Here is a 25920-nt window from a genome sequence, read left to right as displayed (position 1 = left end):
ATAATTAGTTGAGTAAATTTTCATCAATGTCCCTCCAAAAGGGCAAAGAGATCATTATGAAGCTTATATGTTAATCAAATATGAGTGTGTGAGATTTTGGTAGTGCATCATATTATTTTTAAATTAAAGTACTTTTTATATCACTTCGAGTTAAAAAAAAAAAGTATTATTTAAGCATTAAAAAAAAGAAAAAGGAAGAAAAAAGAGAGTAAAAAGAAGAGAGAAGGCATGATTTGAGTGTATGCAACCTATCCCTTCCATTGGAGCCCTTTGAGAGAACAGAAGCCTCACACAGTCTCACAGCTCACTCCCAAAAGAAGAACAAAAATGGAGGGCAAAGAAGAGGACGTCAAGCTCGGAGCCAACAAGTACTCTGAAAGACAACCCATCGGCACATCGGCGCAGACGGACAAGGACTACAAAGAACCGCCACCGGCGCCGCTCTTCGAGCCCGGCGAGCTCTCGTCATGGTCCTTCTACAGAGCCGGAATCGCCGAGTTCGTAGCCACTTTCTTGTTCCTCTATATCACCATTTTGACGGTGATGGGAGTCAGCCGAGCTCCTACCAAGTGCTCCACCGTCGGCATTCAGGGCATTGCTTGGGCCTTCGGCGGCATGATCTTTGCTCTTGTTTACTGCACCGCTGGAATCTCCGGTAAACCCTTCACCCTCTGCGTTCCAAGTTTTTTTTTCATGAAGTTTGCTTGTTTTGTTCTTTAGATCTGTATTGGGTTTTTGTATATTTGTTAAGAAAAGTATGTTTTGGGTTTAAATTGGCATTTAAACTTTTCTTAGTGTTAGTTTTGTTGGGTGAACTTGGATTTGTTTGAGTTATAAACAATGGTTCATGTGGTTTCTTTAAAGGGGGTTGGGACTAAACTAAAATACATAGTTTGTGAGTTCAAGAATAAACACTAACTGGGTTTCAATTAGTTGCTAAGAAAACTAGATATCTTTCTAGAAGACTGAATTGTGAGTTTTCCTTGTTGGGTTTTGTGTGGTTCTCAGGTGGGCACATTAATCCGGCGGTCACGTTCGGGCTTTTCTTGGCGAGGAAGCTGTCGCTCACCAGAGCCATATTCTACATCATCATGCAGTGTCTAGGTGCCATCTGCGGTGCCGGCGTCGTGAAGGGCTTCGAGAAGTCCATCTACGTGCAGAAGCTCGGCGGTGCCAACTTCGTGGCCTCTGGCTACACCAAGGGCAGTGGCCTTGGCGCTGAGATCATTGGCACCTTCGTTCTCGTCTACACTGTCTTCTCCGCCACCGATGCCAAGAGAAATGCCAGAGACTCTCACGTCCCTGTAAGAATCATCAAAAACTGAGGAGTGGGGCAGAAGAAATCTAGACTAGTTTGATAATAATGTTATTCTTTTTGTTTGTTGAATGTCGTGGGCAGATTTTGGCTCCTCTTCCCATTGGGTTTGCTGTGTTTTTGGTTCATTTGGCGACCATTCCCATCACCGGCACCGGCATCAACCCAGCCCGGAGTCTGGGTGCTGCCATCATCTACAACAGGCAGCACGCTTGGGATGACCATGTTAGTATACAAGTAGTTGAATCAAAGGGTGATTTTTGGATGAGATTTTAATGAACAAACACTAATTTGTTGTTGAATAACTGCAGTGGATCTTCTGGGTGGGGCCTTTCATCGGAGCTGCTCTTGCTGCTATTTACCACCAGATCATAATCAGAGCCATTCCATTCAAGGCCAGAGCTTGAAGACTCTACTACTTCCACTGGAACAGACAGGTCTAGTTGAAATCGAAATGTGTTCCTTTTCTATTCGCTCTTTTGTTTGCTTATTTGGTCCTTCAGGACGACGACTGACATGAATTTGTGTGTAAATTAAGTTTTCTATTATGTGTTGTAATGGAGAATTGTTCCCTTTTGCATCATCAATATCTACCACTTTGGTTCAATCTAAGACGGACACTGTCACAGATATCAAAATTGTATGAGCATGTACACAAGTACAGAAATCTTCAACCATTGTAATTCAACAAAATAGACAAACCATTGTAATTCAATGATGCCAAAACGCTTATTAGCTCATCACTGAATGCCTAAAAATACTCATTACAAATATTCATCTACAAACCCCAGTTTTGGATTTTGATAAATAACAATACAAACATCATTTACAAAGAATGCAAAACCATATACTCATTGCCTTTGTTAAGAGTATCAAAATACCTTATTTGTACTCTGCCAAACCTCCACAGATTGCTGGTCTTTTCTTGTCACGAACATCTTATTCCCTCCAAATGCCAATTTGGTCACTCTCCCACCTCCCAAATCCTTCACTCTCCCCATCACATTCTTCCTAAAAACTCTCTCCTCTAACCTTAATCCTCCTTCCTTGCTTCCTCCATTTTCAACTGCTACTTCTGACCACAACTCTATGATCCCTCCTTCTCTGCTACAAAACACCTGATTTCCATAACTCTCAATCTTCCCTCCAGCCCCTGCCTTCTTCCCATTCACCACCTTCATCCTGTCCCCTAGGAGAATCCATGGATTCCCGTCCCCAAGCTTCCTCAAATCTGCACTGTAAACCTCACCAGAGCTCACACCAATCTTGAAAATGGCAGACAGGTTCTCAGATATTGTCATGTCTGAGAAACAGTCCACTTTCTCCTTCAGCTCCCAAGCTATGTTTCCTGTTCTAATGTCCCAAAATTTGATGTTGCCCTGTACACCAGAAGGTCCACTGTGAGACCCAGAAGCCATTAACAAATTATAACCTGCAACCCAATTCAACATCGTGGCTGGGATTGCTGAGTCGATATCAGCTCCGAAGATCTCATTGTGGCCGATTTCATTAACGGGACTGAAGGTTTGTAAATCGTATATCATAATGGAATTTGAGTTTCTTCGGCCTGATTCGAAGCTGGTGAAGAGAAATTGAGAGGAGGCTCCAATGGCTTGCACGGTGGAACTTGATCGAGTCACGTTCTCCCAATTAAGAATCGTTCTCACGTGGCCGGTATCGAGATCGAGGACTTGCAGTCCAGAGAAATCGGTGGCACCGGCAGCAGCCACCGACGGCGACAACGCTAGAAGGGAATCGATCGCTGAGAATTGCGTCAGAATCGTCGTCTTCCTCTGAAGCGACCAATCAAAGGAGGTGATCTTGCCGCCGTGAGCGACGTGGACCGATCCAAACGGTGTCGTCGTAATCGCCGCCGGAGGATCTCGGCCATTGAGGGGCAAAATCAGCGATTTCTCAAGATTGAAAGCTTCAAATTGGGAAGGATTAGACAAAGAATTGATCAAAAGCGATTCGATTCCATAGAACTGCGACTCCGAAATTAGGTCTTGCAGATCAAACGCCTTGGCTTTAGACGGAAGGTAACCCGTTCTGAGAAGCGAAAGTATGAGAGAAAAGAGATCGGGATCTCGATCGATAAAGGGCACATCGGATTGCGATGAATCGAAGAGCGTTGATAACAGAGATTTGGAACCGGCTAGGGCTAGGGTTTGCTTGGTAGTTTGAAAGAAATGGCCGCCAACGTTAATGGCGACGATATTAGATTCAGGGTTTAATGGCGGGTGAATCAAATCAGACGAAGAACACGTTGAACCAGAAAAAGGAGGCGGCATTATCGACAAAACTAATCGAAAAAAAAAAAAAAGACGATCTTGAAAGAGGGACGAAAATTTGAAGAACTCCCGAAGAACAAAAAGGAGAAAAATGTTCAGTTTGTTCCTGATCACAAAAGTCAAAACGTCATTCCTATTTATATAGTTTTTTTCTGTTTTCTTTGGTTGGTAAAAGCTAGTGCTGTGTGATTGTAAGATAATTATAATAATAAATAATTTGTATCCACAAAATAATTTTATCAAAACTAAAACATTTTTTTTTAAATTAAAAAAAAAACGTGAATCATGCAGACATATGTTCGTTGATTTTGGTTCTAAAGATAAAAAAATTTATTTGTGAATAATAATTAATTATGATTTCACTCGCTTTATTACGATAGAAAATTAACATTTGAAAAATAAATGTCGATATAATTCCATAGTTCTTGAGAAAATTTAAATTATGAAATAAATGTTTCATTTAAAAAATAATAATTTAAAAACCTTATTACTAATACACTATAGATAACGATTTTATGATTGCTATCTTTTGAACGTTTCATTAATTTTTTTAATATTAATTCTTTACGACGCTAAATCTATAAACATGTAAAAATATGGTGGAAGGAAGCTCGTGTTAAAGTTAAGTTTAAAAATTTAAACAATTTCAAGTAAAGTTGAGAGTAATTAATTTGATAGCCGCCTTTGTAGTTATATATATATATATTTTTTTTTTTTAAAAGTTCAAAAATATTTTTGAAATGGCTCGAGTTCATCACACCATAGCATATAATATGCAAACAAGCATATTTCTAGATGATATTATTATGAATTATTATGATATCCTCAAGCTGCTGCTAAGCTTTTTGATGCAATTTCAAACACATTTTCAGACAGTCCATTCACAGACAGTATCTTCTCCAGTTGTTCCTGCACATATCATGATCATCGTCATCATCAACATCGCATATGATAGCTGATAACCGAATCTACTTAGCAATCGCCGAAGTAATCATATTACCTTGGCAAGCTTTTGTCGGTGTTTGTCGTAACGCTTCCATTTCGTGAAGACAGAGACCATTCCAGAGGCCACCTAGAATCAATGCCGAGACAAATGAATAACGTAAGATCGATGGGGAACTTTAACCAGAACCGGGAGATCGTTACACCAATTTCACGGTCGAAGGGAGTCACTGTACTCACCTGGGGATTAATTTTATCTAGTTGCATGACAGCTTCTCCCAAGAATTTATAGCCAGAACCGTCCTTCGCGTGCAAGTTGACTATGGATCCACAGAAACCTCCAATCAAAGAATATACGTTGTTTGGATTTCGAATGTCGAATGCTGGATGATTAAGGAGGTTTTGAACATTCACAAGATTGCCAGGAATGTCTGACATGGCTTGAAGAGCAAACCATTTGTTGACAACCTACAAGTGATGTGTACAACAATTTGAAAAGGCCTTTTAGAATGATGCAACCAAGCCAATCAAGAGTCAGTAAGAACAGGTAATGACTAACCAAATAGTCGTGCTGCCACTTGGTGTAGAAGTCGGCGAGAACCTCGTCACGAGTTTCACCTGGCTTCTGGTCTAGAGCCACCAAAGCTGCAAATTGGTCGGTCATATTCGAGGCGTTCTTATACTCATCAAGCACAAGATTGGCAATCTCTGTATCCTCAACTAATGCAAGATATGCTGAAAACCATCAAAGAAAATGAAGATTAGTTAGTTGACTTAACAAGTTTACAGAATAATTATTTCAACCACGAAATTTGTTGGCCGAGCAGACCAAGAGAAATGTTCTTCAAAGCACGCCTCGCCATTTCAGGATGGTTGAACACATATGCTTCTGAACTCCTGTTGTTTTCTACCTGAGAAGATTAGAGACACAATTTTATGTACAGAACAAATAGTTCAGACTTCATCAAATTGCAGGTTCAGAGAAGTTCATACTGCAGTGAGAAGCTCTGCTTTCAATGCATTGGCCAGTTGCTTCCTGATGAAAGTTCGAACGGCATGAACAGCATCGGGATCTGCCACCGCCATCATGTCCATTATTTCTCCTGCACCGGGGAGAGTTATAGCTTTCGCAATGAATTCCTGGATTACCAATGGTCATTCACTTATGTTATCAGTGTTGTCTCCATATTGTCCAGCCAACAGCCAAAAGTGGCTCAATGAAGAAAAAACCAAATTACAAAACTAAGTGCCTGACATACTTTATCCAAGCTCGAGTCAGAAAGTATGGATCTCAGACCCTCCACAAACTTCGAATTAAGAACCAATGGTTTATTTAGTTGGTGATCGGCCACCAATTGGAGCATCAGTTTCCGTGCCAACACTTGTCCAGCCTCCCAACTAAATCACAAAATGATCGGACCTTGTTCAATGGTTATACTATTGAATTAACCTTTTAAAATTTTTTATATAAACACAAACCGGTTGAACTCATCAGAATCATGGGCAAGAAGGAAAAATAGATCATCGTCATTTAGATCTGTTTCAAGACGGATAGGAGCACTGTAGCCCCTAAACAAAGATGGAACTGGTCGCTCAGGTATGTCAGAGAAGACGATCTCTTCTTCTTTCTGCATCAAGCATAGCAATCAATAGATATAGGAAAACATGGATTTTAAAATCCCAAATCTCCCGTTCTTGCACATAAAATAACAACCAAGTGGTGGTCTAAACTATAATTGGTCAAACAGAAGTTAACATTGTCAAACAAAAGTCTAACCACAATAAACGAGATCCCACATCGGGTGGAGAGGGGAACGAAGTATTCCTTACAAGGGTGTGGAAACTTCTTCCTAGTAGATGCGTTTTAAAACCTTGAGGGGAAGCTCATAAAGGGAAAACCCAGAAGAGAGGACAATATCTACTAGCGGTGGACTTGAGCTGTTACAGGAGAACGAAGCATTCCTTATAAGGGTGTGGAAACCTCCCCCTAGCAGATGCGATTTAAAACTGTGAGGCTGACGACGATACATAACGGGCCAAAGCGGACAATATCTACTAGTAGTAGGTTTGGGCTGTTACAAAGGATATCAGAGCCAGTCACCCAGCGAGGATGCTGGCCCCCAAGGGGGGTGGATAGTGAGATCCCACATCGGTTGGAGAGGGGAATGAAGCATTCCTTATAAGGGTGTGGAAACCTCTCCCTAGCAGATGCGTTTTAAAACTGTGAGGCTGACGACAATACATAATGGGTAAAAGCGAACAATATTTACTAGCGGTGGTCATGGGTTGTTACAATTATACATTACAAGCAGTTCGAAAAGAAGCAGTCACAGAATAATGTAATTTCTTTGCTAACCTTGGTCAGCCTGAGGACTGTGTGGTAGACTGGCCGATCATTTTCAGCTATAGATTGCAACACCCCATCATGATATATAGAGGACAGAGGCAAATCGTTGCCGGCTTTGTCTAGCAGACCAACAGCAACAGGTATAAACATTGGCTCTTTATTTGGCTGCCCAGGAGTTGGTGGGACATCTTGGCTGTGGAATTTTAACCACTCAGCATAACTTGTAAACAATTACAAAAAAGATTGATAAGGTCAACAACATCCAATGGATTATATACCTGAACTTCAGAGTAAAAGTACGACCATCGGAATTGTAAGATAATGTAACTTTGACTCGAGGGGTCCCAGCTTGAGAGTACCTGTATCTTAGTTGTATCCATAAGCACTATAAATGTTTCATGAAAGGAAATTCAAATGTAGTAAAGTAGCTATAAACACCATAGTAAGAAGTTAGCAAAATCGGCATTATTCGCATCCCGCATTGCGGCATAGAAATCTTCACAGGTAACAGCTTGGCCATCATGCCTCTTGAAGTAAAGATCCATGCCCTGAGCGTTTGAAAATAATTTTAAAGATCTATACAATCTTAGAAATTAGTTTTAGGTATTTTCAACCCTTACTTTTCTAAATCCTTGACTTCCCAATAAGGTCTTGTACATCCTCACGACTTCAGCACCCTAAGTTCACAAGTCGTTAATCGTTCATTAATGATATTTTTGATCCAGACAAAAAGAGAAGCATTATGCATGAATGACACACCTTTTCATAGACCTGCAAAAAGAGATCATAAATTAGATGTCTCTTCATAGAATGAAAAGAAAATGAACTTAACAGCATGTAACGACTCAATGATAAAGCCTACCGTCACTGCATGTTCAAGTCGGTACAGGACCCATGTCAGATCATAACTTGATAGAAGAAAAACATTAAGACCCCAAGGTTCAAAAGAAGTCTCATCAGTAGAAATTGAAGAAAAGAACAAACAAATAGCTCAAATTTTGAGCAAACCCATAGAGAACAACACTTTCCTGTGTAAAAATTGTCCATCTGTAGAATGTTGGGATCAAACAATTAGGATGGCTGTCAAAATGAATTAGGCATACACTGAAAAGTTCACATAAATATAACCATTAACCTTGATATAGGAATGTGGTCGAACAGGATGAGCCATGGGACCAGCATCCTGCAGAATAGAAAGGAAGGGACAAATTCAGCTTTGAATCCTAATTTCTACTTCAATTCAATTGGCAATTGAAATTTAGTAAATGGTTCGTGGGGGAGTCTGAAAAGTGGATACAAGAGTCAAACCTGTGGAAACTGATAGTTTCTGAGTTTTGAAACGTCAGAAATTCGCTTTACAGCACGACTTCCCATGTCGGATGAAAATTCCTATTATTGAGGCAATGAGAAGAGTTTCCAAGGATAAATCGGGTGTTCGTATCTCAAGGAGTAAATATCATACCTGATCACGGAACACCGTAAGACCTTCCTTCAGGCTCAGCTGGAACCAATCACGGCATGTCACCCTGAATATTTACATTGTCAGCAGTAGTTTAAAACAGAGCACAAGCCTGCTCTAGGGAACAATAACAAAAAATACCTGTTGCCAGTCCAGTTGTGGAAATACTGCAAGACAACATAAAAAAATTCATGTGATTATTAAAAGTCTGCTCTCGTATTAAAGCAAACATTATTCGGAGCTTTTGAGTGACAAAACTTTTACGACGAACCTCATGGCCAATCACTCCTAATATGGCAGCATAGTCGGAATCAGAAGCAGTTTCTGGAGATGCCAAGACAAGTTGTGAATTGAAAATCTGTTTTAAAAAAAAAACGAAGGAAACGGCATGAATAACGTTTTGAATTTTATCAGGCACATGATCACAAAAGACACGAAGTTTAGGAAACAATACATTCAAACTCTTGTTTTCCATGGCTCCCCTGGGTAATTAAAAAAGAGATTTATTTAACAGGAGTCATCTAGAGTCAGTAAAATAGAAACAAAAGCAAAATGAACAGAAACACACATGTTGAAATCTGGAACGGCCACAACATTGAAGAGATCGAGATCATATTCTAGTCCAAAAACCTGTTTTCAGCATACAAAAAGAAATTGATATTGCATTAAATACTGAAGATTGCTACAAAAATAATGAAAAATCAAGTAAATTAAAGAAAAAATTATTGGTATATAAAAGTACTAACATCTTCATCCCATTTCATAGCTGCCTTCAAAGAATACATGGCATGCTCAGTCTTGGGTACGTCTTCAGCCGGGGTCCATATCTTCAAGGAGATTTTCCTACCTGAACGAGTAATAAAAACATCGTCTCTGCTTACAAACTTGCCAGCTACTAAAGCAAACAAGTAGCAAGGTTTCTTAAAGGGATCCTCCCAGAGGGCAAAATGTTTTCCATCCTGCAGAAAGAGTGCTAGTGCTGAGCATGTAACAAAGGCATAATACAAAATGCTATCTGGTTGTGTAAAATGAAGGTCACCTCTAGATCACCCTGATCTATAAGATTCCCATTAGACAGTAGCACCGGGTATAATGACTTATCGGCTTCTATGCGACATGTGTACTTCGCCATTATATCAGGACGGTCCTGCTCAACATTCATGGTGATTTAGTTAATTGATTGTCAAAAATTACCTGAAGAAGAGATATATGCAAAACAAAGTCCCCCAACCTGGTAAAATGTGATCTTTCGAAAACCCTCAGCTTCACATTGTGTGGAGAAATTTCCAGTTGATTTATAGAGTCCCTTCAACCAAAGCCAATTTCATGGTAACGTCTAGAGTTGCAATGCAGAAACAAGCAAAAAGAAAACCAGAGAGAGAAGTATCGACGAATGTATGCTCAACCTCTAAAGAAGTGTTGTTCTGAGGACATATCTCATTAACAATTTCCAAGGTAAAAGAACCAGTTGGCGGTGATAGGATCGTCAAATGGCGGGAGTCCAGAACGTAATCTGCCTCCTAAGAATATTATACAGGGGAATGCCTTCACATCAAATGTAATATGAAGGAAACTAATTTATTTGAGCAATTTGCAATGGCAGTTCACCTCGAGGTCCTCGCTGTTAACCTTAATCGAAATCAACTTCATATCAACCCCATCCAAAACAAGAGGAAATCTGGATCCTGAACCAAAAAGTAAAGAAATAATTTACACATATATACCATTCAAGTTTACAAGTGAAACACGGGAAAAAGGAAAATATAAGAACAGTTGGTCATCAGTCCAGGTACCTTCAACGCTAGGGAAGACTGTTATTCTTGAACTGACGATTGTCTTCTCCTCACCCAACAAAAATTTCAAATCCACCTGCAGGGAAATTGATGTTTTACTCAATAATATAAACTTCCATGGCAAAAAAATTCGAATCCCAGATTAGATTAAGGTTCATGTACCGTGTCGAAATAGTAATCAGGCATCTTGTAATCTTTCAAAAATATCTCTTTAGGTGCATCCATTTTGTTTTCTTCAGACTTTTCTTGCAAAGCTTCTGTTGCAACTAAACAAATCAGCTTCCTAATAACTTGCTTAGCCCCCTGAACAAATTTGGAGGGGAACACAACTTGCTAAAAATTTCATAAATCTACTACTACATTCTGGATAATTGATAACACGAACTTCCCTAATTTCTGAAGACACCATTTTCTGTCCCATTGATTGGTGGAAGTTGAAGAACAAACATAAGGAAACAAATGAAGCAAACTGGGAAATGGGTAATCACCGGAGCAGAAAAGATCAAACACAAGAGGTTATTCCTTTCCAATCCCGCGTTGTTGCATGGTAAACCCAATCGGAACATTCAGATACAAGAATCATGAACGAGCTACTAATATCAATTACTTTCTACAAACTCAGAAACGATACCTCGATGAAATTAAGCGACACCCAGATAATCGAAAATCAAAACCAAGACATCCAAAATCCCCTAAATAAGAGAGCAAAGCAGAAACACCCAGTTCACTCTTAAAAATTAAAGCTCCATGAAACATTAGAGGGTATTGAGGCGATACCTTGAGTGATCAAAATGCAGAGAAACAGAAAGTTGTTTTACAATCTTACTCCCGTTTTCCGTTTCGATATAAACACAACAAAAAAAAATGGGAAAATTATAATTATAAGAAAACTATGGAATAAAAACTAAAAACAACAAAAAATGGGAACATTATAATTGGGATTAATCTTTTTTCTTATCTATTTATTGTGTGTGTCTGTCAAAATGGCAATTTTGGGATACAAGTTTAAGGCAGTGATTAGTTTTATCTCGGGAATGTAATGCTAAGCTAATCTGACAGCTATTGGGTTCGTGGCGGCAAGTCCAGCTCAAAGCTGCCTCATTTGTTTATTAGAAATTTAAACTCTTACGCATTTGAAACTAAGATGATCATAATTTTTTAAATTCACATAGTTCTTAGCTTTGTGTTCGTGTAGATTAACATTATTTCAAATCATATATAGCAAAATGATAAATTTAATGTCTAAATTTAAATAATTAACTTTATTAATGTCATAAATAATAATATTGAAATTTTCAATATTAAAAATCCAAATATCTATTTAAAATAAATATATATATATATATATATTTTAAAGCAAAATTAGATGCATAAATTTTGATTTTTCCCCTCAAATTCAAGTGAACCATTGTACATGACCATTATGTACGGAACATTAATTTGATATTGGGCTTTGGGTTCTGAAAGCCCAAATAATTGTCTTCCAAAGCCCACCTTGCAAATGCGTTGATATTGGGCTACAATCAAATGAAGTATATCTGAGCTTTGGGTTCTGAAAGCCCAAATATTTTTGTCTTCCAAAGCCCACCTTGCAAATGCATAAGACTGGTATTTATGAGGGTCTTAAAATTTATTAATAATAATTAACTTATAAAATATTATTCAATTTATTAGGATATTTTATATTTTTAAATAGAAATTATTCATTAGTATTTATATACACACATACTAAATTCTATATAATAAATCTCTGTCTTGATCCTTACCACAATAAATAGAGAATTTTATAGCGACAGAGATTAAAATAGGAGACCTAGGACGAGGAAGAAGAAGGCTTCTCCTTCCTGTCCAGTCCCTTTGACATCTTTAACTTTGCTTTTTAAGTATATTATAACTTTATCTATGAACAACTATTGCACACATTGTCGAGTTCGATCATGTCAAATAGTCGAGAAAAAGAGAATTAAATGATTACACGACAGAAAATCAAAAGGTAGGAAGACACAAGTTTCGCGGATTTGTAAAGGAATACGAAAGGGATCGAGGTTAAAGTAGCAATGCTTTTGAGGGGTTCCTTTTGTCTGCTAAGGTTTGCATAGGTGATGAGACATGAAGGATCAACAAATTAGTTTATTTATTTTAAATAAAAATAAAGGGGCAGGGGTAAAAGTGGATTAAAAAAAGATTAAAGGATTCAAAATTCAAAAACACAAGTGGTCGGGTCGGGTCGGGTTGGGTTGGGGGAAAGAAATTGGATTATAATAAGATTAAGGGGTTAATGGAGCATGTGGGTGTTGTTGAATTGGTGGGTTTAATTATAAAGCTAAGATTAGAGATTAGGGATTAGGGCAGCTTACCCTACTTATGGGCACCGAAGACTGTGCCCACCCTCTGTAGGAACCACGCTTTATTTATTTATTTATTTTCTTAATTTTCACTTTCCAGATGGATTATTTATTTATTTATTTTTATGGAAATTAATTTGATTGGAGTAAAAAGGGTGGTGGATATGGGTGAAATAAATGAGTTAGAAAGGGGCCCATCAACTGGTGCACAGCAGAGGATAGAAATCCAAAATTCTTCTGCCCATAAAAAAATAAAAAATAATAATAATAATAATTGAAGATATTTGTCCTTTGAGCATCCTACCAAAATACATTGAAAAGATAGATGGATTTATTTTGTTTAGGCTTCGAACACATGGACTCCTAAGTTGTCTCTAAATCGTACCCCATTTCTCTCTCCTCTCTAATATCTTTGTTGCTTTCTCTATCTATTCTCCATTCTCCGTGTTTAGTTACTGTCTTCATATCTCGTTAGTTCCACTATTATTTGATTTTTACCTACTAGTTACTTACTGTGTTTAAAATTCAAGTAAAATAAGTAGTTAAGAGTGTTCTTCTATAACCGTGTTCTTCTCCCACAAGACGATAGACGAGGCGGAGTGAGGTGGGGTCGGGATGTGTCGTACGCTCTCATTCAACTCAAAGGGCATTATAGATTGAATTGAGAGTTTAATTATGAGGGAGGACATAGATAGGTGGTAATAGGAGAGTTTTTATTATTGAGTGAGCTCATATGGGAGCATGTGCCCACAAGAGGAAACCAAAAGAGGGTTTTGGACTGATGTTGAGTATATGTTTGTTTTGGATTCCAAGTCAACCAAACCTCTCTTTCTTGGAAAGTGATGGTGTTGGTAGCACATTCCCATCAATCATTCTATTACTAAACTCCAATTCTCATCCTTTTTTAACTTCTTCGACGATCCCATTTAAGATTATTACGTTTCTGTATATTTGACTCGTTTTTATGAATGTATCGACGACGAAGAAAGTATTAGTAGATAAAAGTGGCAAACTTTATCGATTTAAAATAGGGTATTTGTTGAAAGATAAAATCTTTTAGAGAGCGACGTGAAACAATTTCTAAGAATTAGAAGTTTTGACTTTGATGAAACGCAACTAAGGCAAGGAAATTAGATGGATGCACGTTGGTTTATGGCTATAAATGTGACAATGAAGCCTAAGACCAAGAGGAGGTAACCGAGAAGGTAATAATGGACAAGGCATTTATAAAGTAGCTCAAAATTATTGCACGAAAAGTGGGAATATCTTTAATGGGGTAGTTTCAGAAATCCCATTTACAATATCTTTTTTAAAATCCAATTAGAATCAAACTAAAAACCCCCAAGAAATTAGGGTTTGATTGGTAGTAAATGGGCCATTGATCATGGAGGCGGAGGCGGAGGAGGAGGAGGAGGAGGAGGAGCTAAGAGAGACGAAAAGAAAAGGGCTTTTGGTAAGAAAGTTGGTATCCTTTTTTCTTTTTGGGGGATAAAAGTTAATACCCAGAAAAGAAGAACAAACAAAGTGGCCGTCTACAATTCCAAGAGCCTTTTTTTAAGATGAATGAATGAATGAATGAATCCAGAAGGCCAAACCACTGGGTTTTTCTCTGCAGTTTATAAAAGTTCTTGGTGGGTTTGTGGAGCCTACAAAGGTTATAAACTTGGTCAGATCCGTGGCCTGGGACCCTTCATTTTTTTTAAAAAATTTCTTGGCCTCCCCTTCAAGCGGTGTGTGTACCTTTGCTTTCAGACCCAAAAATTCTCCATCTCTCTCAGAAACAGTGAGACTTTGTTGTTTAGAGAGAGAATAGAGGGGGCGAGTGGGGTTATTCTGTTAGCATTTTAGAGGGAGTGTTTGTCTAATATCAGAAGGCCAGGGGTCAGCAGCCACTTGGATTTTCTTTTTTCTTCCTCTGAAAAAGGTTACCCAATACTTCCCTTTCTTTTCTTCTCTGCAAACAAGTTTTCCTATCCCATTCTGCAAATGCCTCTTTCTTAAATCTATGTGAAAACACTAAGACTTCATTCTAAATTCTAACACAAAACTCTCCTCTTATCCCTTTTCAACATTCATTCACCTTTCTTTTTACTGTTCCAATGCTTGCTTGCTTGCTTGATTGTGTTCTAGGCTCTTGGAATCACTTCTTGCAGCTTTTGGTGTCTGTTTGGATTCCTGGAATTTGAACTCTATTCAGTTTTTGTGCTCTGTTCTTTTCATTTCATTGATGAGTTTATGAATCTAGAGGGCATAAGATCGAATGCCCATGTGAAAACTTTCCAGATTTGAAGTCCAGTGAGTAATCAGATCTGAGTATGTTCATCTTTATTTCTATAATTATTGTGTTTTGAGCTGTTTGGTTGAGATATGGGCTTTCTGCTTGAAAATTTCTGGTTTTTCTTTTTTTCCTGTAATGTCTCTTTTAGATCTTGAATGCCATTAAATTTGCCTGCCCATTTGTTTGATGCCATTAAAGATAGTGCTGCAAATGAATTCATTCTTTGTTTTTTGTATTTTGTTTTTCAAAAGGGTGTCACATTCAGAATGCAAGTTTTAGATTTTGTGTAATGAGTTAAAGAATGAGCTTTTGTGGATATGGACGTTGGAGAAGAAAGCTCCCGGTTTGGGTCCTTGCCTGCTACAACTTCTAGAAATTTGTCGTCGTCGTCTTCGACGTTCTTTTCAGCACTTCCTTCGCCGTTCTTTTCTCCACGGTCATCGACATGTCGAAGGTCAGAAGCAACAAAGGGTGACATGGGATGTGAAAGCATGGACTTCAGAGTTGATCCGGTAAACTCAAGTGTGGTGGTGCCAGATTCTGAATCTTTGTTGAAAGCTAAATTTGCAGTTTCGGATTTGATTCGAAATCCAGAAACGTGTACTCCGGGTGATTGTCGGAAGCTCGATCAGGCTTCGTCGTCAACTGGTGTATCTGGAAGTACTCCTTATAGTAGAAGCCTTCCTCATGGAAATAACTATTTGAGGCCTAGAGAAATGTACAAAAAGCTTAGCAGAAGTAACTTTACTTCTTACGCAGCCGATCCGATTTCGATTTCCTCGACTAGACTAAGGAGTTATGACGTTTTCATAGGTTTGCACGGTTCCAAGCCTTCATTGCTGCGGTTTGCTAATTGGCTTCAAGCAGAGATGGAGGTTCATGGGATGAGTTGCTTTGTGTCTGATAGAGCAAAATGTAGGAATTCTCGCAAGCATCGAGTCATTGAGAGGGCGATGGATGCATCCTCGTTCGGAGTTGTGATTCTAACAAAGAAGTCGTTCCAGAATCCTTACACCATCGAGGAGCTGCGGTTTTTTTCTGGTAAGAAGAACTTGGTTCCAATATTTTTTGACTTGAGTCCAGGAGATTGTCTTGCCAGAGACATTGTGGAGAAAAGGGGAGATTTGTGGGAAAAACATGGTGGTGACTTGTGGATTCTGTATGGAGGATTGGAGAAGGAATGGAAAGAAGCCATCAAAGGGCTTTGTCGGGTCGACGAGTGGAAATTCGAAGCTCAGAATGGTAACTGGAGGGACTGCATACTGAAAGCCGTTATGCTACTTGCAATGAGGTTGGGAAGACGAAGCATTGTCGAGCGCTTGACGAAATGGAGGGAGAAGGTAGAGAAAGAAGAGTTCCCTTTCCCCCGAAACGAGAATTTCGTAGGCAGGAAGAAAGAATTATCAGAGCTAGAGTTCATACTTTTTGGCAATATAGCTGGTGATTCCGAAAGAGATTACTTCGAACTTATAGCTCGACCGAGACGAAAGAATCTGACCCTTGGCTGCAGTAAAAGCAGCTCACTTGAAGAGAAACAGCACCAACAAGCAGTAGAAACACGAAACAAGAAGGGTAAAGAACCTATTGTGTGGAAGGAGTCCGAAAAAGAGATCGAAATGCAAAGCATTGAGTTTCCTCAGCGGCATCGACGACTGAAGACAAAAAGTGGCGAAAGGTATGCCAAGAGAAAGAAAACAGCCAAAATTTTGTACGGAAAAGGTATAGCTTGTGTTTCGGGGGACTCGGGAATCGGTAAGACCGAGCTTCTTTTAGAATTCGCGTATCGACATCACCAAAAGTACAAGATGGTTTTATGGATTGGAGGTGAAAGCAGATATATCAGGCAGAATTATCTGAACTTAGGTTCCTTCCTAGAAGTTGATGTAGGATTTGGAAGCTTTTCAGCTAAAAGCAAGATCAAGAATTTTGAGGAGCAGGAAGAGGCAGCCATTTCAAGAATTCGTACAGAGCTGATGAGAAACGTTCCGTTTTTGCTGATAATCGATAATTTAGAGTGCGAAAAGGATTGGTGGGATCACAAACTTGTGATGGATCTTCTCCCTCGTTTTGGTGGCGAGACGCATATCATAATATCCACTCGACTTCCTCGTGTAATGAATTTGGAACCGTTGAAACTGTCTTACTTGTCGGGGGCTGAAGCAATGTGTTTAATGCAAGGAAGCGTTCGAGACTACTCGATTGCAGAGATCGATGTTTTGAGAATGATCGAAGAGAAAGTTGGAAGGTTAACGTTAGGCCTTGCGATAATTGGTGCGATCTTATCTGAGCTTCCCATAACACCAACTAGATTGTTGGATACAACCAATAGAATGCCTGTCAAAGATCAATCATGGAGTGGTAGAGAAGCTCATGTTTTCCGACGCAATACGTTCCTTATGCAGCTTTTCGAAGTGTGTTTCTCCATTTTCGACCATGCCGAGGGGCCACGGAGCTTGGCAACTAGAATGGCTCTAGCGAGTGGTTGGTTCGGTCCTGCTGCTATTCCCATTTCGCAATTAGCCCTTGCAGCTCACAAGATACCCGAAAAGCGACAGCGAACGAGGTTATGGAAGAAGTTGTTACGTTCCATGGCTTGTGGTATTACTTCATCTTACTTGAAAAAGTCAGAAGCGGAAGCAACTTCCATGCTGTTAAGGTTCAATATGGCAAGAAGCAGTGCCAAACAGGGATGTCTACAATTCAATGATCTCGTAAAGCTATATGCACGCAAGAGAGGCGTGGACGGAGTTGCACAAGCGATGGTTCAAGCTGTCATGACGCGCCCCTCGATCATTCATCACTCCGAACATTTGTGGGCAGCTTGTTTCTTGCTCTTCGGGTTCGGTCGGGACCCTGTAGTCGTCGAACTCAAAGTCTCGGAGCTATTGTATGTCATAAAAGGAGTGGTCTTGCCGCTGGCCGTGAGGACATTTCTCACATTCTCCCAATGCACCACTGCGTTGGAACTTCTCCGGCTATGCACAAACGCATTAGAAGCTGCCGATCAAGCCTTCGTCACACCGGTCGAGAAGTGGTTCGATAAGTCACTTTGCTGGAGGCCAGTTCAGACAACTGCACAGCTGAATCCTTATCTTTGGCAGGAGCTAGCTCTGTGCAGAGCAACACTATTAGAAACCCGAGCGAGGCTAATGCTAAGAGGGGGACAATTCGACATCGGGGACGATCTAATCCGAAAGGCCATCTTCATCAGAACTTCGATATCAGGCGAGGATCATCCAGATACAAAATCCGCTCGAGAAACTCTCAGTAAACTCAATAGGCTTATTGCTAATTTCCATATTCATTCTCCTCCATAGGTTCAATAATTTTGTTTATTAGGTAAAGTTTTTAGTAGCTAGATTGATTATATACCAGAATGTCAAATAAACCAGTGTATACTTTCCCAGCAAATTCTTTAATACCAATCTAACCCCGACTTAGATTTCTCCATTGTCGTGTTTTCCGTTCAACCACATCGAGCCAACACCCTTGAATCTTGGCTCGTCTACGTTTCGGTTTCGTGCACTCTGTTTCGATATATATATATATATTTTTTTTGGTGTTAATATTGTTCAACTCATCTTAGAACACTGAATTTTGATTTGCTTCCCTCTTCAAAGCTTTATACTAAGTATATTCAGCCTAAAAAAAAGAATTGAAAACTCAAAAAATGCCCTCACGCAGGATCGAACTACGGACCTTCAGTTTACAAGACTGACGCTCTACCACTGAGCTATAAGGGCTGTTTTGATAAATTGTGTTGTTTTAAAAATAAATTAAAAAATAAATTGTCCCAAAAGCATTATTTATTCCGCAGAAACTTAATATTTATAAGGTTTTATCAGAACGAAATTTTAATTTCTAAAATAATAAATATTAAATTCTAATTTTCTCAAAACTGAAAATTAATTCATTGACACAAAAGTCATCCAAATAATTACAGATGGGATATCTTAAGCACTTTAGGCCATCCATTTGCTTCAATCATATTATTTCCCTATTAAACATGGTCCGGTTGGTACGTACTGTAAATCAAAACCGAATATAACACAACACAACACGACCGGGGCTTTCGAAATACCCAAGTACAGTAGCACAAAATTCAGTTTTTAAAATGAATACAGGAGCTTCCAACCGGAGCTTTACTCCATATCCGAACCAACCCGACTCACTTACATCCCTAACGTTGCGTTAGAGATGGAGAGACCGTGAAACTGTTGAGAAAAAGGAGAAAACCCAAGAGAATTGGTTTATAGATTAAATGGTAAATGACAATATATGAAACATTATATCATAGTTTGATTAATGTACACAACAACTATCATGAAAATAAGAGACAGTAGAGGAGCTAGGAACCTTCTCCATAGCTTTCAATTTTGATGGTAACCCAGTTTTTGAATCATGTACAGAAGAGGGTTGATATGGTTTTCCTTCCAGTCAAGCATCAGCTTGGCCTGCCATCTCCTCATCATCTGAGGAGTACTCATCTTCACTCACCTCTTCATCACTGGATTTCTCCTCACCAACACCTCCAATGTCCTCTGGCTTTGCATATTTCTCACAGTATTCTGTACATATACATACACAACCCAAATGTAAAACAAGAAAAAGAACAGCTGGGACGGGGTTCGTACGTGTCTTGAACTTTGTGTGTCGGGGTGAGGAAGTTAACCGATACGACTAGTATAATATGCCTACTAAGTTTATAACCATTAGATGTATAATCATCATCACAGATGCAGAACACAAAAGCCCACCGCTAGCAGATATTATCCTCTCTAGGCTTTCTCTTTCAGGTTTTCCCTCAAGGTTTTTAAAACGAGTTTGCTAAAGAGAGGTTTCTGCATCCTTATAAAGAATGTTTCGTTCTCCTTTCCAATCGGTGTGATCGAGATCACACGGGCACAATGGTGACCGCCACTAAAATCTGAATTTGTCTACAATGAAGTTCAGGGCTAGTAAGAAAAGCTTGTAACTACCAAAAAGAAGCTTTGTAATAAGAAACGCTACTAAATCTAGTTTTGTGTTTAGCTTAAACTTAGCTTAAACTACCAAATCTTCAATAGAAGTACCTTTTACTCTTTGCTCATATGCAGCGCGATCACGCATCATTACTGCAGCAGCTTCGCCATTCAACGGGTCCGACGGGTTGGGATACAGGAGAAGTTGTGGAAGAAACACTTCGAAAACATTTACAAGGTCTATACAACAAAAAACACCCGAATTAGATCGCAATTCCTCGGTCGCAGCATTGTAATTCCACAAACAAAAAACCATTGATCACCATGATATAATATATACAACAAAACAGATAACATTAAAACTCTACAAAGATAAGAGTAGGGATGTTTTCCCACCAAACATAGGGCTCCATGTCTGGTTGATAACATCCAAACAAACCGAGCCCGACCTGCGATTCGTAAAACATCCGTATCAGTCAACAATCATCCCCAGAACAAGATAAGACCCTACCCCTATCAAGAACCAATGTAATAAGTTTCAGAGTGTGAGTGATGTCAACTCACATTTCATCAACATTTGGATGATAAATTTTGTTGATGAAGCCAATTGAAGGTGACTTGTAAGGATAAGCATCTGGCAACTCCACCCTAATCCTCCACACACCTCCTTGGTAAAGACCTTCCGATTTCAAACCAAACAAGCAAACAAAGAAAAAGGGATAAGATCAGATAATCCATATAACCCAAAATCATATTGCACAGAACAGTCTATATGAACTGGGATTCATTTGAGAAGGGAAATTCAACAAACGCAGGCAATTAAGAACTAAACAGGTCGATTCAAAGAGAGTTGTTAGGAACCTGAAAAAGGGGAAATCCAGAAGGGCGCAGTAGAAGATGAGGAATTAGTAAAAAAGCAAAGAAAATAGAGAAATCAAAGATGGGTATAGATGATTTACTGTCTTTAGGACCATGGAAGTCGACATAGAACTCTTGCATGCTATCATTGATGGTTTCCACCTTGTAATCACTCATCATCCTGATGTCAAAATCAGCAGAGTCAAAGGGGAAAAAGGAGGAAGAAGAAGCAGAGAAGAATTCAATCGGAAGGCATGGAAGAACTTACAGTTTCATCAAATCCATTTCGCGTCGCTTGCTGGGAGAAGACATGGTTTTGGATTTGGGTTTGAGAGGAAAAGGGTAAGAGAAAGAAGAGATATAGTGATAGGAAGAGAAATGAGGTTTCCTACCCGCAAAAGCGGTTCAGACACGGAAGTAGTGATTCAAGCTCTCTCTATTTTACATCTGTAAATTAATCAAAATGTTGCCAAACATCAAAAACCCAAAAGATCATTTTTTTTTTTTTTTAATTTAACTCATACAACATAAGTTATTACTTTAAATTTATAATTTTTTAATTTTTTAAATTCAAATTTGGTTCATATAATTTGAAAACATGTAATTATAAATTTGTAAGACTTTAATAAGTTATAATATTTTAAGAGAAATAACTAATTTTATTATTACTCATGTAATTATAAATTTGTAAGACTTCAATAAGTTATAATATTTTAAGAGAAATAACTAATTTTATTATTACTTTAAATTTAAATTTAATGTTAATGGTTAGAAAAAGAAGTATATTTAAAAATTATCTTAATTTATCATATAAAATCAATAATTGATTTTCTTCATATATATTTTTTTTTTAAATCTATTTTATCTTATAAAATCAATCATTTTTAATTACCATTAGAGAAAATTATTATGCTTGTAATCAATCATTAGAGAAAACGAATCATTTTATTTAATTTATCTTATAAAATCATTCTGTATTTTTTTTCTTCAAAAAACCATTTTATATATATATATATATATATTTTGAAGGATAGAGCAAAATTTTATGTGGTCACAATCTAAAAAATAAATAAATGTAGACCCATGTGAAGATATTAAAATCTTATCATAGTCCTGAAATTTTATAAATTTCATATTGTTTCGATTAATATAAATTTATATTAATCTCCCGCATTTAAATATATAAATATAGAAATCTATAACTCAATTAAAGGTAAATAAATGGTTAGATCTCTCCATTTTTACCATTAGATTTTACCACAAGTACATAGTTTTATTTCCCTACAAAAAAAAAAAAGAAAAGTTGCTAATCTCGCTCGTAACGTTTTATATTTTCAACAAAGGAAAAAGTAATTGTTATTTAGTTAAAAAGTAAATTATCATCTAACTATTTTTTTCTTAAATTACATGATTGCTTTTTAGGCGGTCACAGTCATTGATATTTACTTTGGACTAAAAAGTCAAAAATTCGAAAAATACCTGCTTCAAATATTATTGAATTAATTAAAAAAATATATAAATTCTAAAAAAATTAAGAAAATAATAGAAATGTTAAATTATCCTAAAAATGTTTTAATTTTACACAAATAAAGAGAAGATTAAAAGAGGACATATAAAAAGAAAATAGGTAAAGAAAAAATTAAACAAACTCATAAAAATAAGTGTGAATTAAATAACTTGTGAGAACATCACTCAATATTATAACAAAAAATGACCAATTCAATCCTCGCAAAATTATTAACATTGAAAATTGAAACTAAATTATTTACCAATTACCAAATAATAATAATAATAAAAGAATTAAAGAAAGCATTGGGAATTTGCCATTATTATAGAAAAAGAAAATCATATTAATGGATAAGGAAGATTTGTCAGACCATAGAGGAGACATGTTCATGAATGGAGACAACAACATAATTAATTTTTAATATTCCCACTTTCCTTTTATTTTATTTTATTTTATTTTATTGCTGTGAACGACCAATCACAGCCGTCTGATTGGAGACGAGTTTTATGATCATTATTTCAAACTTATCTAATTATGTTTATGAAATGTTAATGATTCCATTCATACCTTCACAATTTTTGGATTAAAAAAATAAGCATTTAATACGATTTTCTTTTTCGAATTAAAAAAATATATGAGACAGTAATATTTTAAGATTCACAAATCTAAGTATATTCTCAAAAGCTCTTAAAATCAATCCAATTTCAACCATAGTTTATCCAACACGTCACGTAGTATGCTTGAAATTAAAGCATAACTAAGGCGTCATGTTCACTCCAAGCTTAATATAATTATATTATTTAGCCCAATTATTTCATTCATATTAGCACATCCATAAATATTCAATCAATAGCTTGAATGTATCAATATCAACGGACATTATTTTCTTCAACTAATTGTTTATTATTGATAGTACAACATCATCATTCAATTGTCACTGCATAGAATTAATAAATAAACACAAACATCTAAACTAACCTATTTCCAAATCATTATCAAAGCATATTGTTAAGGTATTTTGACAAATTAGAAGAACAAAAGAGGAATCAAGATTGAAAAACGAAGTATAATCATTGCATCAACGACCCAGATTCGTTTACGAGAAAATGATGAAGTACTCTTCTTTTTTCTTCATTTTAATTCCATTTATGACAATCATAACCTCTAATAAATGGAAGTAAAATGAAAAAAAAACCAAGCTCAGATATACTATATTGCACACACTGTATTTACATTCTCCCACTACTCCCACCCAAAATAAAAAAGAAACAAAAGAAAGAAGAATCATTCTCCCAATTTTCCCCACATTCTATGTTCAGAGAACAAATTCACAGAGAAAATGCAACGGGAATGAGCAATTCATTAAGTAAAAAGAAAAGGGAAAGCAACTAAAAGAAACCTGAAGCTGCCAGCTGAAGCAAAATCACAAGAACTTCATAATCTATACTTTCAACTTTACTTCAATCTGAGAAAACACTTGGCTGATTTTCTTGTTGTTACTAATCAATTGGAGGGCTAAAAACCATTTCCTGCATTTAAGGGGGAGATGATTAGGAGAGGGAAAAAAAAATCTTCTTAAAGCGTTATGAACTAATGAGTATGAGTGACAAACGATAAAACATAAACTGAGAGCCTGAGACACACCTGATCACACACAGGGCAGATATCACTTCTTTCCATCCATTCCAGAATGCATGCAAGATGAAAATGATGCTCGCATTTTGTCGTGAGTTTTGGATTCTCCCCATCATATTCTGCATAAAACAATGGAAAGTGATGAATTGAAAGGGAAAGGAACTGTGCAGCCACTGAGAAAGCGATAACCTGGTGACTTGTTAGTTCAAGCAATTAAAATGTCAAACATTGGCTATAGAGATGAGGGGTTTGAAAAAAAAAATCCACGGTTTGGTGAGTTGGTATTGTGCAGCTTAACTAAGGTTTAGCAAAACTTCACCTTCCAAACAGATGGGACAAACATCCTCCTCTTCCACAGGTATGACCACAGATTCTACACCCTTTGAGAGTCCAATTTCAGATTCCTTTAACGTGTGTTTCTTGCAGTCTGATTCATCGATGGCATCACATTTGGCTGAAGTTTCCCGTGTGTTTATGCATGCTGTTTCTTGAATTACATCAGTATTTGGAGTCTGAGCGGTAGCTTCATTCTTATTGCTGACAATTTCTTGAGCCGCAGGAGGAGTATGTGGGTGTGTTAAAACAACATCATATGGGATAGGCAAAGGGGGTGATCTATAAGTGTCCGGAATTGATGTGTCCAGATTTGTATCAACCAAAATCCCCGTTGGAAATGCTGGGGTAGCACTAAGTGGAGATGACAAGGGAACATGCTCCTCCGATGCTCTTGGGTACTGCAGCAAAAGTTCAAAACATAGATTTAAGTAAATTGAGATTTGAGCAAGGAAGTTGATGATGGGAAGAAAATTCTTTCCACTATCATGTTAACAGTTGAGCATAAAATTCAATCAGCTCCAAGAATAAATAACAGAAATGGCAGTCTTGAGTGTATGGAACGTTTCTCATATTCACGATTTACTCACGGCGTAGTACACAAGCATCTCCTATGATCACAAGCAATCTAAGTTGATACATGCTAAGGCAGAAGATTTTTTTGGAAAACACACCGATGCTGAATTAACCAAAAGGTACTTGAATAAAGAAACTTCGTCTCTCGCACTGCAACCAGTTTCAGATTGGGGCCGCAAACTATGAAAATTATGTTAATTATCTCATAGGCTATATCGGAATACCTACAACTATATGCAATTAGACATGTTGACAATGATAATAAATAAATGAACGAACACTAAACAATGGCTGCATAGTTTTTGCTAGCAAAGAAAGAATTTGATTGATAAAAATATGACAATAAACATCAAATGAAAAATTCAATACTGACATAATAGTAGCCTGGTGTAATATTTGATTCTGTTCCTCTTGAGGAACAACAGCAGCAACCTCCCATTTCAGTTTTCTTTTCTACACAACTCGCCAAAAATCCATCGGAACTAGTTGCAATATGCCCTCAAAATTTTGGAGAATGTTAACCCTGTTAAAGAAAACAGGCTCAAATCAATTTAACTGCATTAGAAGCTATGCCAAAGTTCGCTAGTGAATATGATATAAAAGAAAATTACATAATATGATGTGAGAATCATAGATCAACAAAGCTAGCAGCAAATATGATGTAATAATCATAGAAGTGGCAAAAGAGGAACGAAGTAATCCTAAAGAACCAGTATAGACAGACCGGAGTCAATACAATCAAGAACTCAATCAATAACACGATAACATCAAAGTAACAAGAAGCCGAAAAATTCGGATTCTCTAGCAAAAACTGATAAAATAAACATCGAAGTTAACCTACAGAGAATCCAAAAATTACCTCAGCTACACAGAACCAATAAGAACAACCAAAAAAAAAACTCACAACACGAGGTTCTGATCAAGCAGCGATAATCAGAACCAATTCGAAAGCAAAAGAGATACATAGTCCAGGAACTAGAATCTTACCGTTTCACGCCGAGAACTCGATCGATTGGTAAGAATCGAAAAAAGCGATTGAGAATTCAATTCAAATGGAACAAAAGGGAGACACAGGATGTGTACTCCTTTTCAAAGCCCTCTTCTTCCCCTTCAGACTATGGCAGGAAAGCAGAGAAGGCCAAGAAAGCTTCCCTCTCTTTTTTCTTTCTCTGTAGAGAGAGAAAGAATGGTTGGTTTGGTTTCGTGCGCGAGTACGACTTTCCACTGAGTATAAAGGTCAGGAAGAATCAAAAGTAAAGCAAAAAAAAAAAAAAAAAAAA

The 25920-nt window shown here is 37.5% G+C and overlaps 6 protein-coding genes and 1 non-coding gene across 8 annotated transcripts; 2 read left to right on the top strand and 5 right to left on the bottom strand.

Moving 5' to 3' along the window:
- Positions 1-192: 192 nt before the first annotated feature.
- Positions 193-1927, top strand: LOC111459331 (aquaporin PIP1-3). The gene is made up of 5 exons (XM_023102184.1): positions 193-291; positions 322-655; positions 1009-1304; positions 1400-1540; positions 1627-1927. Exons 2-5 carry the CDS (start codon positions 328-330, stop codon positions 1720-1722), a joined length of 861 nt encoding a protein of 286 aa, XP_022957952.1. The 5' UTR covers positions 193-291; positions 322-327; the 3' UTR covers positions 1723-1927.
- LOC111459330 (BTB/POZ domain-containing protein At5g41330) lies at positions 1814-3747 on the bottom strand. The gene is made up of 2 exons (XM_023102183.1): positions 2197-3747; positions 1814-1935 (listed from the first exon to the last, which is right to left on the bottom strand). The coding sequence occupies exons 1-2, from the start codon at positions 3604-3606 to the stop codon at positions 1924-1926; spliced, it is 1422 nt and encodes a 473-aa protein (XP_022957951.1). The 5' UTR covers positions 3607-3747; the 3' UTR covers positions 1814-1923.
- Positions 3748-4375: 628 nt separating this feature from the next.
- On the bottom strand, positions 4376-10476 carry LOC111459530 (puromycin-sensitive aminopeptidase). Its single transcript, XM_023102478.1, has 26 exons — positions 10310-10476; positions 10148-10223; positions 9963-10039; positions 9761-9874; positions 9586-9660; positions 9394-9501; positions 9101-9313; positions 8923-8984; positions 8809-8836; positions 8626-8712; positions 8496-8521; positions 8358-8421; positions 8204-8284; positions 8001-8078; positions 7516-7572; positions 7334-7443; positions 7174-7254; positions 6905-7088; positions 6028-6176; positions 5808-5946; positions 5542-5688; positions 5378-5459; positions 5108-5283; positions 4789-5016; positions 4607-4678; positions 4376-4515 (listed from the first exon to the last, which is right to left on the bottom strand). Exons 1-26 carry the CDS (start codon positions 10370-10372, stop codon positions 4432-4434), a joined length of 2661 nt encoding a protein of 886 aa, XP_022958246.1. The 5' UTR covers positions 10373-10476; the 3' UTR covers positions 4376-4431.
- A 3462-nt stretch (positions 10477-13938) lies between these two features.
- On the top strand, positions 13939-18217 carry LOC111459121. Of its 2 annotated transcripts, none has more exons than XM_023101878.1 (2): positions 13939-14787; positions 15022-18217. In XM_023101878.1, exon 2 carries the CDS (start codon positions 15088-15090, stop codon positions 18085-18087), a length of 3000 nt encoding a protein of 999 aa, XP_022957646.1. In that variant the 5' UTR covers positions 13939-14787; positions 15022-15087; the 3' UTR covers positions 18088-18217. The 2 variants fall into 2 exon arrangements, with proteins under 2 accessions (XP_022957646.1, XP_022957645.1); XM_023101877.1 differs by having other exon boundaries at positions 13939-14805; positions 15021-18217.
- A 224-nt stretch (positions 18218-18441) lies between these two features.
- TRNAT-UGU lies at positions 18442-18513 on the bottom strand. Its single transcript has one exon. It is a non-coding gene; the product is annotated as a tRNA-Thr (tRNA).
- A 485-nt stretch (positions 18514-18998) lies between these two features.
- Positions 18999-21013, bottom strand: LOC111459841 (ubiquitin-conjugating enzyme E2 4-like). Its single transcript, XM_023102922.1, has 6 exons — positions 20858-21013; positions 20691-20770; positions 20296-20410; positions 20128-20180; positions 19843-19971; positions 18999-19338 (listed from the first exon to the last, which is right to left on the bottom strand). The coding sequence occupies exons 1-6, from the start codon at positions 20899-20901 to the stop codon at positions 19208-19210; spliced, it is 552 nt and encodes a 183-aa protein (XP_022958690.1). The 5' UTR covers positions 20902-21013; the 3' UTR covers positions 18999-19207.
- Positions 21014-23187: 2174 nt separating this feature from the next.
- LOC111459822 (probable E3 ubiquitin-protein ligase RHB1A) lies at positions 23188-25914 on the bottom strand. Its single transcript, XM_023102899.1, has 5 exons — positions 25628-25914; positions 25014-25163; positions 24051-24465; positions 23741-23850; positions 23188-23625 (listed from the first exon to the last, which is right to left on the bottom strand). Exons 2-5 carry the CDS (start codon positions 25077-25079, stop codon positions 23596-23598), a joined length of 621 nt encoding a protein of 206 aa, XP_022958667.1. The 5' UTR covers positions 25080-25163; positions 25628-25914; the 3' UTR covers positions 23188-23595.
- Between the last annotated feature and the right edge of the window lie 6 nt (positions 25915-25920).

Source organism: Cucurbita moschata, unplaced genomic scaffold, assembly GCF_002738365.1.
Source record: "Cucurbita moschata cultivar Rifu unplaced genomic scaffold, Cmos_1.0 Cmo_Scf00022, whole genome shotgun sequence".
In the NCBI taxonomy this organism is placed as follows: domain Eukaryota; kingdom Viridiplantae; phylum Streptophyta; class Magnoliopsida; order Cucurbitales; family Cucurbitaceae; genus Cucurbita; species Cucurbita moschata.
The sequence above is the reverse complement of the archived record's forward strand: the minus strand, read 5'-3'. Positions and strand labels throughout refer to the sequence as shown.